Genomic DNA, 15,592 nt, shown 5'->3' on the forward strand with positions numbered 1-15,592 from the left:
GAGGGTCATAGGAAAATCCTTCCTGCAGAATTTCGAGAGAATCGGTTAACAAAAAACTATTTTATTGCATTATTACTGCAAATTGGACGAATATATATATGGGAGCTATATCTAAATCTGAACCGATTTCGAGCAAACTCTATGAGTATTGTGAAAGTCGTCGAGGAAAGGGTTGTGCAAAATTTTGGTAAGATTGGTCAAACAATGCGCTTGCAGTGGCTCCAGGAGTGAAAATCAGGCGATATGAGAAGCTATATCTAAATCTGAACCGATTTCCTTGAAATTCATCATTAATGTCGAGAGTCATAGGAAAATCCTTCTTGCCGAATTTCGAGAGAATCGTTTAACAAAAGACCATTTTATTGCAATATTACTGCAAATCGGACGAACATATATATGAGAGCTATATCTAGATCTGAACCGATTTCGAGCAAACTCCTCAGATACTGTGACAGTCGTTGAGGAAGGCGTTGTACGAAGTTTTGGGAAGATTTGTCAATAAATTAGCTTGCAGTGTCCCAAGGAGTGAAAATCGGGCGATATATATATGAGAGCTTTATCTAAATCTGAACCGATTTCTATGAAATTCACCAGTAATGTCGAGAGTCATAGGAAAATCCTTCCTGCAGAATTTCGAGAGAATCAGTTAACAAAAAACTATTTTATTGCAATATTACTGCAAATTGGACGAATATATATATGGGAGCTATATCTAAATGTGAACCGATTTCGAGCAAACTTCTCAGATACTGTGACAGTCGTTGAGGAAAGCGTTGTACGAAGTTTTGGAAAGATTGGTCAATATATTCGCTTGTCGTGTCTCTAGGAGTGAAAATCGGGCGATATATATATATGAGAGCTTTATCTAAATCTGAACCGATTTCTATGAAATTCACCAGTAATGTCGAGAGTCAGGAGAAAAACCTTCCTGCTAAATTTCGAGGTAATCGGTTAACAAATAACCATTTTATTGCAGTTTTACCGACAATCGGACGAACGTATATATGGGAGCTATATCTAAATCTGAACCGATTTCGAGCAAACTTCTCTGATACTGTGATAGTCGTCGAGGAAAGCGTTGTACGAAGTTTTGGAAAGATTGGTCAATATATTCGCTTGTCGTGTCTCTGGAAGTGAAAATCGGGCGATAGATATATATGAGAGCTATATCCAAAATATGAACCGATTTCTATGAAATTCACCAGTAATGTCGAGAGTCATAGAAAAATCCTTCCTGGTCATTTGTTAACCGAGGGAATCGGTTAACAAATGATGATTTTGTATCAGTATGACTGAAAATCGGACGAACATATATATGGGATCTATATCCAAATCTGAACCGATTTTTTCCAATTTCAATAGACTTCGTCTCTAGGCCGAAAAACATACCAAATTTTAAGACGATCGGATGAAAACTGCGACTTGTACTAGGGTAGAGTAGAGTGTAGAGTAGACTTCAGTGTAGAGTAGAGTAGAGATGAGTATAGACTACAGTGTAGAGTAGAGTAGAGTAGAGTAGAGTAGAGTAGAGTAGAGTAGAGTAGAGTAGAGTAGAGTAGAGTAGAGTAGAGTAGAGTAGAGTAGAGTAGAGTAGAGTAGAGTAGAGTAGAGTAGAGTAGAGTAGAGTAGAGTAGAGTAGAGAAGAGTAGAGTTGAGTAGAGAAGAGTAGAGTAGAGTAGAGTAGAGTAGAGTAGAGTAGAGGTAGTGTAGAGGTAGAGTAGGGTGTAGAGTAGAGTGTAGAGTAGAGTGTAGAGTAGAGTGTAAAGTAGAGTGTAGAGTAGAGTGTGGAGTAGTGTGTAGAGTAGAGGTAGAGTAGAGGTAGACTAGAGGTAGAGTAGAGGTAGAGTAGAGGTAGAGTAGAGGTAGAGTAGAGGTAGAGTAGAGGTAGAGTAGAGGTAGAGTAGAGTAAAGTAGAGTAAAGTAGAGTAGAGTGGAGTATGCAAATTACAAATTTTGCCCATGAACATTCCATTAAGGAACAGGGGTCAACTTCTCACATATCAATGAGTGCAGTCCGATTTAAGTTTAAGGCTCAATGACTAGGGGCCTCCTTTTTATAACCGAGTTCGAACGGCGTGCCTCAGTGCGACACCTCTTTGGAGAGAAATTTTACATGGCATAGTACCTCACAAATGTTGCCAGCATTAGGAGGGGTAAACCACCGCTGAAAATTTTTTCTGATGGTCTTGCAAGGATTCGAACACATCACTGATCGGAACCATTTCGGCTATTACAAGGGCTGCGGGATACGTCATTGTCAGGTAGGATGATACGACACTAAGAGCCGCTGTCCTCTGTACCGAGAATAGGAATTTCGCTCCGCATGCTGTATGCAGTGTCTGGCCCTATATTTCACTCCCATAGAGGAGGATGCTATAGCATATCACCTTTTAGAGTCTGCGCCTGCTTGGGAGAGGCCCACCTGTGTTTGCCATTAGTCGGCTGAGTTGTGCCTATATCCTCGGGGCCTTTGTTTTCGCCGAGAGCAGGGATTTCGCAGCTGCCTGCAGTGTCTGGCCCCATTTTCACTCCTATAGTGGAGGATGCTGCATGTCTTCATTAAGAGTCTGCGCCTGCTCGTTATGCCGTTATCCTCGCGGCCTTTGTTTTCGCCGAGAGCAGGGATTTCGCTGCTGCCTGTAGTGTCTGGCCCCATATTTCACTCCCATAGAGGAAGATGCTATTGCATGTCTCCATTAAGAGTCTGCGCTTGCTCAGGAGAGGCCCACCTATGCTTGCCATCAGTCGGCTGAGTTGTGTCGTTATCCTCGCGGCCTTTGTTGCCGCCGAGAACAGGGATTTTGCTCGGCATGCTGCCTGCACTGTCTGGCCCCATTTTCGTTCCCATAGAGAAGGATTGTACTGCATTTGTCCATTAAGATTCTGCGCCTGCTCGGGAGCGGCCCACCTATGTTTGCCATCAGTCGGCTGAGTTGAGCCGTTATCCTCGCGGACTTTGATGTCGCACGCCGAATTTGCTCTGAATAGCTTTGAGCTTTGTATCTAGTCGGAATCCTAAATTTTTGACCGATATTTGACCGATTTTCTATCACCGTATATTGCGAAATTTTTGCATTCGAATTTCTGTCTTTCTAAACACCACTCTTGTTATGAAATGGCCACTAAGTATATGGGGGTAGGGTGGTTTGGTGGTGGATGGGGCCAACCATGAGTGTTAAACATTCATTTGTGTAGTTTTATTACAGACATTTGCAGAGAAATTCGTTGATGGTGTTGTTGCCGTTTTTACTTTTTTTTTTTTGCAATTTTTACTCAATTATAAAAGTTTCCACATTAAAAGTTTACAACGCCTGTTATGCCCCAGCTAACCAATAAGGACCGGAAAAATTGTCGTAACTTTTTGTGTGGTTTGTTTTTTTTTTTGAGTGTTTGGCCAACAGCATTTTAAGCAGAGCAGAGAGAGAGAGACACACACAGAGACGAAAGGATGAGGCAGAAAATTGTGACCAATTCTTCTTTTTTCTTGGCCCTTTTCATCTTTCTCAAGGGTGTCCAACTTAACTTACTCGGACTGTTTGGTGCAGAAAAATACGGTTATTGTTCCCTTCAACGCCGCCATTAATCGAGCTAAATGTAAGGGAGGAGATGTAGGAGTAGAAGCAGCATTCTGTAGCATTGTTGGCCAGAGGGGGAGAGAGAGGGCTCAAGGGTTGTTGTCCTTTAGCATTTTCGTTGGTTTTATTTGCCTCAACTCAATGTCTGCTCTGCTTGTTCTTCATCTTCATTGCCGTTGTCGTTCGTTGTCGTCTTCATTTCATTTCTTTGCCATTTCCAGTCCATCCATTTCTGTTGGCATCGTGCATTTACTTATTATTTGATTTGTATAGAGTTTCATTTTATTTTTATATGTTTTTTATTAGCATCCCATTAAAGGCTATTAGAGTATAAATGCCTCAAGTGCAAAACTTTTAATTCCACAATTCTCAACACTTTGCTAAGCGACAATACGTGAACATTGTAATGTCTAAATGCCCAAATGCCTAAATGGCCCAGATGTCTTCTATGATGTGCGCTTCTATGACTCAGAGTGCAGGGCGTTTGTTGTGTGGGAGTTTGGGAGTTGGGCAGTTGCTTCAAGGGAAAGATGGATGGCAGATAAGGCTCATCCAATATTTATATGGTTGCATGGCCATGTAAAGATGTTACTTAAAATAATAATGATGTGCTCTTGGTAGGGTTTTATAAGGTCATTGTACAGTGGTTCATTTTTGCGGGAAATGGAACAGCCAATATTATTTGGGGACAATTAGGAGATTAAGGAAAATTTTTTATTCAAAAACAATTGAATACAAATTTAACTTTAATGCGTGCTCTACACCGTACTCAATAGTCGTTGGCTATGTAGAGCTCCTTAATCAATTTGACAATGGTGTTGAGGTGGCGTGATCAAAGAGTTTTGATAACGACACACACTTGCCTAACTTTAATAAGTTCCCGGGGAACTCTCCAGCGAACAACGTGACTCTAGAAGAGGTTGACACTGATATACATTCGTCGGCGGCCATTAGGGAAATTGTGTCTGAGCCAAAAATTCTTTGGGCGATAAGTAGTTTCGACTCCTTTAAGTCACCAGGCCCTGATGATGTATCACCGGTTGAATTACAAGCTGTGTCTGATAGACTGGTTCCCTGGCTTAGGGAGATATTTTCTGCTAGTATCAGCATGTCATATATACCTGTGGGATGGAGGGACACGAAGGTCATTTTTATTCCGAAAGCAGGAAAACCCTACCACACCAAGGCGAAAGATTTTCGTCCTATTAGTCTGTCGTCCTTTATGCTGAAGACTCTTGAGAGGTTGATAGAAACATGTATTGGGGCAAAGTTCCTTGGAGATCGCCTGTCGCGGCAGCAGCATACATATGGTACAGGTAAATCCACTGAAACTGCGCTTCACTACCTAGTCGGCTACATAGAGGGTTCTCTCGCTGTCAAGGAATATAAAATGGCAGCATTTCTTGATATTAAAAGTGCTTTCAATCATGGAAAACCCACGTCCATCATGAAGGTGCTGGAGTTTCTAGGCATCGACTCTACCGTAAGAAAGTTTATTAATAACTTACTTACTAACAGATGCATTACGGCAGGCTTGGGGATCTGTGGATCTAAAAAGATGGGTCAGCAGAGGGACGTCTCTCTTGTCTCCTCTACTTTCGAATATTGCCATTAACAAGAAAAAGTTATAAAATTGGTCGAATTGGAGAGAATGTTCCATTTACAGAAAGCGCAAAATACCTGCGGTTTGCCTGAACAGGAAATTGAACTTCAAATCCAACATTTTGGAAAGGGCAAGAAAGGCAACTCTTGCCCTATACACCTGCAAGATAGCCATTGGCAAAAGTTGGGGGCTTAGACCGCGTATGATGCATTGGGTATATACTGCAGTTGTCAGACCTATAAAGCTATATGGTGTTGTGGTCTGGTGGACGGCACTTCAAAAGTCCACCTACTGCTCAATACTTAACCGAATCCAAAAGATGGTTTGTTTGTGCATCACAGCCGCACTGAGGACGTCACCATCTGATGTACTGAATTTAATGCTACATCTTAGGCCTCTAGACATTGTGGATAGACAAATTGCAGCGACCACTGCTGTGAGGTCTGAAAGCTGCTGAAAGTTCTCATGTAGCGCCTACGGACACCGTGTTATATTTCCAGGCAGTGTGGATTACACACTTCCTGAGCCGCTTTTTGATAAAAAGAATTGTACCACTATTCCTGATAGAACCGATTGGAACTACGATGTCTTTGGTAACAGAAGTTACATAGACTTCTATACGGACGGGTCCAAACTAAACAAGCAGGAGGGCTTTGGGGTGTACTCTGAAAAACTAGAACTGGTCGTATCGAGAAGGTAAGCCGACCACTGCAGTGTGTATCAGGCGGAGTTTATTGCATTAAAAGAAGTGGTGGAATGGCTAAGATACAATGTTTTTACGACGATTGGCATAAATATCTTCTCAGACAGCCAGGCAGCCATTAAATCCCTGGAGAACGTATTTCTGAGCAAAAACATCGCCCTGGACTGTTGCAGATCTCTCAACAAGATGGGTGAATAGTTCAAAATTCACCTGTTCTGTGTGCCGGGTCACAGAGATATCCCAGGGAATTGTAAAGCGAACGAGCTTGTGAGACTAGGAACTACCCTACATATGCCGGGGATACTGGCATCTGTGAGTACGCCTTTAGCGACATGTAAGCTAAGTTTTTAGGACCAGGCCCGAAGGACAACGAATGATAGATGTTCACAAAGAGAGGGGCTGTGAGCATTCCAAAACTATGTGGCCTATTCTAGACTTGAAGAGGTCTACCGCTTTGCTGTCACTGGCAAGAACAGACGTCTCAGTCTTTGTGTCCGTCATGACATGTCACTGTCTAATTGGAAAACATGCTGACAGACTGAAGGTTGCCAGCAACGACTTTTGCAGAAGATGTGAGGGCATCGAAGAAGTTGAGACTTTTTAAAGCGATCCGGATGGTTCCATGGTAGGAATTAGAAGGCTTTTCGTTTTTCTGTTCCTGTGGTATCACAATGGACGAAAACGTCTAAGTGAATCTGATGGCAGACTGTCACTTAAACATAGCCTAACCTAAACTAACGGTCCAAATCGGCTTTTCACCTGATAAAGCTCCCACATTGACTTCTGGAGCCTCTGGAAGTCGCAATTTTTGTCCGATTTGGCTGATATTTTGCATGAAGTGTTCTGTTTAACTGTGCCTAGTACGGCCCAAGTAGGTCAAGAACCTGATGTAGCTCCCATATAAATCCATCTACCGATGTGACTTCTTGAGCCCTTACAAGCCGCAATTGTTGTCCGATTTGGCTGACATTTTGCATGTGGTGTTACGACTTCATCGATCTCCCGATTTGACTTCTTGAGCCCTTACAAGCCGAAATTTTTGTCCGATTTGGCTGAAATGTTGCCTATGGTGTTCCGTTATAACTTCCAACAGCTGTGCCCAGTATTCTCCAAATCGGTATATAACCTGATATAGCTCCCATATAAACCGATCTCCCGATTTGACTTCTTGAGCCCATGGAAACCGCAACTTTTACCCGATTTGGCTGAAATTTTGTATGTGGGGTTCTGTTAAGACTTTTAAAAATTGTGCCAAGTACGGTCTAAATCGGTCCATAACCTGATATAGCTCCCATATAAACCTATCTCCCGATTTGACGCCTTGAGCCCTAACAAGCCTTAATTTTTGTTCGATTTGGCTGAAATGTTGCACATAGTGTTCTGTTATGACTTCCAACAACTCTGCCGAGTACGGTCCAAATCGATCTATAATCTGATATAGCTCCCATATAAACCGATCTCTCGATTTGAGTTCTTGAGCCCCTGGAAGCCGCAATTTTTTTCCGATTTGGCTGAAATTTCGCACATAGTGTTCTATTAGGACTTGCAACTGCTATGCTAAGTACGGTCCCAATCGGTCTATAACGTGATATAGCTCCCATATAAACCGATCTCCCGATTTGACTTCTTGAGCCCTTGGAAGCCGCATTTTTTTCCGATTTGGCTGAAATTTAGCATGAAGTGTTCTGCTATGACTTCTAACAACTCTTCCAAGTACGGTCCAAATCGGTCTATGACCTGATATGGCTCCCATATAAACCCATCTCCCGATTTGACTTCTTGAGCACCTGGGAGCAGCAATTTTTGTCCGATTTGGCTGAAATTTTGCATGAGGTGTTCTGGTAAGATTTGCAACAGCTGTGAATAGTACGGTCCGATTCGGTCTATAACCTGATATGGCTCCCATATGAAGCCATCTTCCGATTTGAATTCTTGAGCCCTTACAAGCCGCAATTTTTCTCCGATTTGGCTGAAATTTTGCATGTGGTGTTTCGTTATGACTTTCAACAACTGTGCCAAGTAAGATTCGTATCGGCCTATAACCTGATATAGCCCCCTTATAATCCAATATCCCGATTTGACTTCTTGAGCCCTTGAAAGCCGCAATTTTGTCCCATTTGGCTGAAGTTTTGCATGCGGTATTCTATTACGACTTCCAACAACTGTGCCAATTACGGCCTAAGTCAGTCTAAAATCTCATATAGCCCCCATGTACACCGGTCTCTCATTAATCATCCTTCTTAGGTTTCTAGCAGCTTTAGGTTTTTGCTGGTTTGATAGAAGTTTGGTATGTAGAATAAAATTATGCCCTTCAACAAAATTTTGTATAAATTTTTAACAGATTCCTAGTGGTGGGTTCCCAAGATTCGGCCCCGGTCGAACTTAGCATGCTTTTACTTGTTATATTTAAATAAGTTTAATTTTGTGTAGTGGCAACCGAATTGTCATGTTTTTTTTATTCCTTAAAATATTTTTTATTTGTTTTTGATTTGCCCTTAAGAACTTGAATTCCCCAATTAAGGGGTTGCAAAATGTTCCAGTATTGTCTGCCTTTCCTTTATAAAGAAATGTCAAATTTCCCTCCCATCAATTTGCCTTCAATTCTAAAAATCCTATGGGATTTCTTGAAATTGGCAGCATAATCATACTTGTCTTTCCTTAATTTTGCATTGAGTATACTTGGCAATCGCCTTACGTCTTGCCTGACAAATTTTGAGTCTGTAATCCCTGACTTAAGACAAACTCTCACACACACCACACACACACATCAAATCTGAATATCGTGTTCACATCGATTTAATAATAGGCCGATATGTCATTAATTGTTATCATAGTCTTTGTCATCATCTTTGCATAGTCATGGCTTAGCCCACTGTGTTTGTTTGTGTATGGTGGGGGTGGGGGTGGGAGTGGGAGTGTGTAGAGTGCTTGCCCGCCTGCTGTCGAAATGGCAAAACGAATAAAGCTTAAATTGACCACAGGCTTAAGGATAGCCACTAAGAAGCAAACTGTCTGCTGTCACAACACCAAATGCAGGCAAGATTGCCTAGTTTATGGGCGCAGCATGGCATGGGTGTAAGGGGGTAAATCGGCGAGTGTGGTGGTAAGGACATGTCATACATAGAGTTTTTGTTGCTTCGGGTATAAATCTGCTGTTTTGCTTCTCTGCATAACCGGGTAAGAGGTGTTGTATGCCTTCTTAGGTCGGTGAAACCATGACTCTATCCGCAAATGTTTACTTTGCCTATGGACGATGACGACGATGGCAATGGCGATGGCGATGACAACGTCTACAATGCGAATTAACACATGCCATGCCATGGCTGGCCACAAAATTACAGTACTAGGATTTAAGTCATTTCTTGTGGTCCTAGGGTAATTCAGGGCCTACTTGGACAAGTGACAATGGAGTTTTACAAAGTCTTCTGTTGAGGAAGGGAGCCATGATGTGGGCTGCGGCTTCAATGGCGGCGGCAGTCTGCCATTGATTTTGGGTTGACTACCCAAATAAAGGCCTTTGGACATGTCGATGACAAAGAGTAAATGAAAATTTCAACAATCACACGCATGTGCTTAACGACATCCTTCTGCCTAGCCATATTCTGCAATCATTGAACTTTACTTTTCGTCTGTCATTTGTCGCCAAAAGCAGACTGCTGATTAGAATTTGATGTTGCCTGAGCCCCATTTCCCCTCCCCCCTTAACTCAGTGATTATGTTCATAAATCTTCTTGGAATTGATTGTAATAACTTATTTTGGTCTCTCTTTGTGTCTTTACAGGTTATGGTGGCATTTCCCCACGCACTCAATGGGGCCGCATAGCTGCCTTGGTGTATGCCCTGTTTGGCATACCCATAGTGTTGCTGTATCTCTCGGCCATGGGTGAGGGCCTGTCGGCGGGCATGCGTTGCCTATTTCGCAAGGCCCGCTCGAAAAGTGCTGTAAGCAATGGCAACGGCGGTGGCAATAGCTCAAATTCCAGTGGCAGTTCTGGGGTGGGCAACAAGAATAAGCTACCCGGCGATGGTGGAGGAAAACACAAAAATAAATCCGCACAACATTTTCAAGCGGGCAAAATGTTGCCCTCGCATCAGTATGGACCCATGTCAAAACATTGTGGGCCTACAGGGGGCTCGCCCAGTGTGCCCATCTCGATATGTGTCATGGTGCTGATATGCTACATCACCTCGGGCGCTTTGCTATTCCACAAAATGCAGAACTGGAGTGTGCTGGAGGCCTTGTATTTCTGCTTCACCTCCCTGGGCACCATAGGCTTTGGTGAGCTGACGCCTTCGGGCAATTTGACCTTGTACTTGGCCTCGGGCTATATCCTCATCGGAATGGCGGTGGTGGCCATGTGCTTTAGTTTGATACAAACAGAGCTGCTGATGTGGCTGCGTCGCTTCAGTGTGCAGGACCATGTTATGCCACAATCGGATGATGTGTCACTGGTCTCGGTGGCCGTAACACCCAAGTCCTCCTGACAACGACCCACCGCTGACCTGCTTGCAGGCAGCGCCGTTGGGCCCAACACAATGGGCCAGCATCAGACCATGTTCTTTGGACCAGCGCATGTATTCTCCCAATATAATTCGTTGCCGCGACGCACCCTGAACTCCAATTTCCAGCGCAATACGCCCATACGAAGATCCACCGGCATACCGGAGCACCACATTGAGTACTTTGTGCCACGCAGTGTTAGTGAATTTAATCTGTCGGGTGTGGGTGATCTGGCCCTGCCACCGCCCCGACGCTGCTCACCCACCGGCATGGGCCTGCCGCATGGCCTGCAACTGGGACCACCGCAAACACTGATATGTGGTCCGCCACCACCGCCCCAGGTTCAGATAGTGATGAAGCCGCGCGAGAAGATGGTCACCTTCGAGGATGAGTCCAAGGGTATGGTGGTGCCACCGCTGCCGAACACCTCGGTGGGCTCGACGTGTCCCCATGGTGTGCCCACCACACCACGCAAAGCGACTGCAGGCCACGGCGTAGGCGGTGGGGGTGATGTTTTTATGTGACGTGAATCGCTGAGATGACCTACCCTTAGCGGTTTACTAAGCGATACGGCTGCCTCCAGTGATGATGTCTTCTCCTTGAGTGCTGCGGCGGCTGCCTCCTCCACACAGGACCATCATCAGGGCCATCATGCCGTCAACAATGATGACGATGACGACGACGACGACGACCAGGATGCGGCAGGCTCCAGTAGTGAGCGTAATTCCTTAGATGGCAGTCTGGGAGATTTGAAAAGCAAATCCCAGCCTGGCGATGTGATACGTGTGTAAGCTCTAAGTGTAAGAAAAGCCCCCTCCCCCCCACAACAAACCAAACGACTAAGGCGACTGTATCAAAATGCTAAAAAATGAGAAAAAAATTTTTTTGAAAAAAAAAACGAAACCCAAAACTCTAAATAAAAACTCTAGCTCTTAAATTAGTGTTTAAATATTTTTTGGACAATTAAGTGTGAACATATTCCCCTAGAAACTCTTAGACTAAATTTTAAGTGAAAAAAGTCAAATGTGAAAAAAATCAATCATCCAGCAACACCTACACATACTCACCCAGCAAGTACTGTTTGCTGGTCCATGGGCAAGACACAACCACCAACACATTCCAACATTACCCATCATCATCATCATCTTCATCCTCAAACACTTAGCCAAGTAAGTTAATTTTTTGTAGGCTAGTTTTAATCAACTGTAAATATTTGGTGAAGGGATTTACTTAGCGGTAAACTTAGAAAATTTAAATCATTTTTGTATAAAGAACACGACTTAAACTATTCATCACACACATACACACACACATTGAAATTTTTTTGATTTTATGACAAAAATTTCATTATTCTTTTATCTACGGTCGGTTTTGCAGATTTTGAAGACAATAAATGACTTAAATATTCCTCTGGTTAAACTGATTAGACTTGGAGATTGTCATATAACTTCACTTTGACTCCTGAATTTCGTTGTGCCTTTTGCAAGTTTCTAGAGCACAAAACATTTCTCTACGCCTCACACTCTACCTCCCTTCGGTTGGTCCTTTGAAAATTGCTGCGGTTTTCAAGGAAATGATTGAAATTGCTCAACAATTTCAAATGTCTTCAGCATCTTTTGGCTTAGAACGATGCACTTGTGTACAATTAAATCGAAGTGACAACAACGGTAAACCGCTAGATTTTATTCTTAGCCAAATGACCTTAATTGCATTTCGGAAATGAGAGCGACTCAGTGAGAGTAAGAGACAAATAAACTAAAATAAGCAGGATAAAGTTAAGACAAGCATAGCCCCAAGACATGTTTGCGGTGGGGGCACCAACAGGCCATTGGCCTGAAACTTGTTGTGCTGCACTGCTCCCTATGACAATAATCATTTCACTAATTACCAACATTTTATTGTCACACATTTGAACAATGTGAGACAAGTTGCATGCGACCTGCATAGAGGGACACATAACAAAATATTGTCAGTCTACTCCTTCCTAGTTCTTCTTGTCTTCTTCTTCTTGTGCTACTATTCTAGTTTGTGTCAACTGCAATTGCTGTAGGATAAAGAAAAACAACAATTAAAATAAAAGAAAAACAGGAAGAGGGATTCAAGCAAATACTGTGGGACACCCACACATAATGTGATAACCCATACACACCAAGAGCCAGTATACTCTACATAAAGCAAAGAGTATAGCAAATGACGAAATAATCCTAAAAAATTAAAAAAAATTCTAGAAAATTTTGAAATTTTTTTTTTTAAATTTTGAGAAAATTTTTAAAATTTTGAAAAAAAATTTAAAATTTTGTCTATAAAAAATGTGAAATTTTGTCCATAGATAAAATTTTATAGGGGACAGTTCTTATCTGGTTTGGCTAAAATTTTTGCACAATGGTAGAAGTCATTGTGCAAAAATTTGGTCTCCAACAGACAAACCAAGTATGGCCCTTAATGTTCTTCGGAAGTTGTCTTGAGATAAAATTTTTTATAAACTTTGTTTTTAAAAAAACACCTTGTCTTTAGAGAAAATTTTCTTAATTTTTTTTTTCGTACAGAAACTTTCACGGTAAATTTGTCTTTAGAGCTCAATTTCGCTAAATTTTTTTATAGTTTTGAATTTTTTTGCTTTTTTTTAGTATTTGAAAAGTTTTCTATAATTTTGGAAATTTTTCCTAGAACTTAAGAAAATTTTCTAAAATTTTGGGAAATTTTCCTAAAATTTTGGAAAATTTTCCTAGAATTTTGGAAAAATTTCCTAGAATTTAAGAAAAATTTCCTAGAATTTTGGAAAATTTTCCTAGAGATTTAGAAAAATTTCCTACAATTTGTGAGAAAATCATCTCAAGATTTTAGAAAAATTTCCTAGAAATTATGGCAATATATTTTGGAATTTTGAAAAATTTTCCTATAATTGATAAATAATTTTCTTTGAGCTTTAGAAAAATTTCCTTGCATTTTGGAAAAATTTGCTAGAATTTTAGAAAAATTGTCTAAAAACTTTGAAAAATGTCCGTGGAGAATCGTGGGAAAATCATCAAGCTTTTGGAAAATAGAAATTTAAAAAAAGGTCCTAATTTCTAAAATTTTTCCACAAAGTTTGTCTGGTGAAAAATTTAATATAAAATCAATTTTTCTAGAAAATGGATCTTTATTGAAAAGTTTTAAAAGAATATTTCCTGAAAAATTGTGTTTAGAGAATTTTTTTTTAATTTTTTTGTGTTCCATGAAATTTTTTTTTTAAATTTTTTCTTAGATAACATTTTCAGAATTTTTTCCCAGCAAAAGCCTAAAATAATATTTTTTTTTTTTAAATTTTGTTATAAGAGACAGTTTTTTTTTAATTTAATTTGTTGATGAAATTTTGTTAAAATTTTGTCTTTAGGCAAATTTAGTAAAATATCTGACAAAATTTCCTTTCAGAAATTTCCTAAAAATTTTATTTTTGGAGAAAATTTCTTTGAAAATTAATCTAAAGCGCCCGGGTAGCCAAATTAGTAGCGTTACTAGCATTACAAGTGCGAGAGTTATGCATTTTATTCCCACCAGAGGCTTTGATCTGTCGCTACTGTGATATCACAATTGTCTTTAAGAAAAATTAAAATTTTTTTGTTATTTTCAGAAAATTTTCCAAAAATGTTGTCCTAAGAGAAAAAATTTCTAAACATTTTCTAAAAATGTTTGTTCTCTGGTCCTATTGAGATATGATCCCTTATAAAAGTTTTCAAGAAATTCTATTTTGGCAAAAAATTTCTTGGAATTTTGGAATTTTTATTTTAAATTTTGGAAAAATTTCCTAGAATTTTGGAAAGAAATTCTAAAATTTAGGAAAAATTTCCTCCAAGTTGAGAATATTTTTGGAAAATATTCTCAGAAATTGTGTCAACATTTTCTATAATTTTAGAAAATTTAACTTTGTAATATTTTGAAATTTGGAAAAATTTCTTTGAAATTTGGAAATATTTTCTAGAATTTTGGAAAAAAATGCCTATAAAATTTATGAAAATTTCCTACATGTTGTGAAAAATTAGAACCTAGAACTTTGGAAAAATTTTAGATTTTTGGAAAAATTTCTTGAAATTTGGAAAATTTTCTTTGAAATTTCGAACAAAATTTGCCAGAATTTTGGAAAAATTGCATGTAAAATTTATGAAAATTTCCTACATGTTGTGAAAACCTTCCTTGAAATTTGGAAAAATTTCAATTAAATTTGAAAAATTTTTCTAGAATTTTGGAAAAATTGACTATAAAATTTAAGAAAATTTCCTACATATTTGTGGAAAATTTGCCTATAAAATTTAAGAAAATTTCCTACATATTTGTGAAATATTTCCTTGAAATTTAAAAAAATTTCCTTAAAATTTGGAAAATTTTCCTTAAAATTAGGAAAATTTTAATAGAATTTTAAAAAATTTTCCTAGAATTTTGAAAAAAAATCGCCTATACAATGTATGAAAATTTCCTACATGTTGTGAAAAATTTCCTAGAACTTTAGAAACATTTAAAGAAACATAATTAGAACCTAGAACTTTAGAAAATTTCCTAGATTTTGGGAAAAATTTCCCTGAAATTTCGAACAAAATTTCCGAGAATTTTTGGAAAAAAATTGTCTGTAAAATTTATGAAAATTTTCTACATGTTGTGAAAAACTTCCTTGAAATTTGGAAAAATTTCCTGGAAATATATAATTAAGAGATAATATATATTAAGAGATGAGTATATGTGAAGAATTTCTTATGGGGAAAAAATTTCCTTCAAATTTGAAAAATTTTCCATGATATTCCGAACAAAAATTCCTAGAATTTTGGAAAAATTTATGAAAATTTCCTACATGTTGTGAAAAATTTCCTTGAAATTTGGAAAAATTTCTTTGAAATTTGGAAAAATTTCTTTGAAATTTGGAAAAATTTCCTAGAATTTTGGAAAAATATATGAACATTTCCTACATGTGTGAAAAATTTCCTAGAATTTTGGAAAAAGTGCCTATAAAATTTATGAAAATTTCCTACATGTTGTGAAATATTTCCTTGAAATTTGGAAAATTTTCTTGAAATTTGGAAAAATGTCCTTGAAATTTGGAAATATTTTCTTAAAATTGGGAAATTTATCAAAATTTCCTATATGTTGTGGAAAAGCATCAAGTTCTTAGGAAAGTTTCTTAGAAATTTTTATCAAATGTCCTTAAATTAAAAAATTTACCAAAAATTTTGTCTGTTGAAAAT

At 39.1% G+C, this 15,592-nt stretch overlaps 1 protein-coding gene across 1 annotated transcript in view; it reads left to right on the forward strand.

The window, feature by feature from the left end:
* LOC106082961 (TWiK family of potassium channels protein 18) overlaps positions 1-11,267 on the forward strand; it is a 221,478-nt gene extending 210,211 nt beyond the window's left edge. Inside the window, exon 6 of the mRNA XM_059366847.1 lies at positions 9,663-11,267. Coding sequence (XP_059222830.1) covers positions 9,663-10,366 — 704 coding nt within the window. The 3' untranslated portion in view covers positions 10,367-11,267. The remainder of the gene's footprint in view (positions 1-9,662) is intronic.
* Positions 11,268-15,592: the final 4,325 nt, after the last annotated feature.

Source organism: Stomoxys calcitrans, chromosome 4 (genome assembly GCF_963082655.1).
Source record: "Stomoxys calcitrans chromosome 4, idStoCalc2.1, whole genome shotgun sequence".
Lineage (NCBI taxonomy): Eukaryota > Metazoa > Arthropoda > Insecta > Diptera > Muscidae > Stomoxys > Stomoxys calcitrans.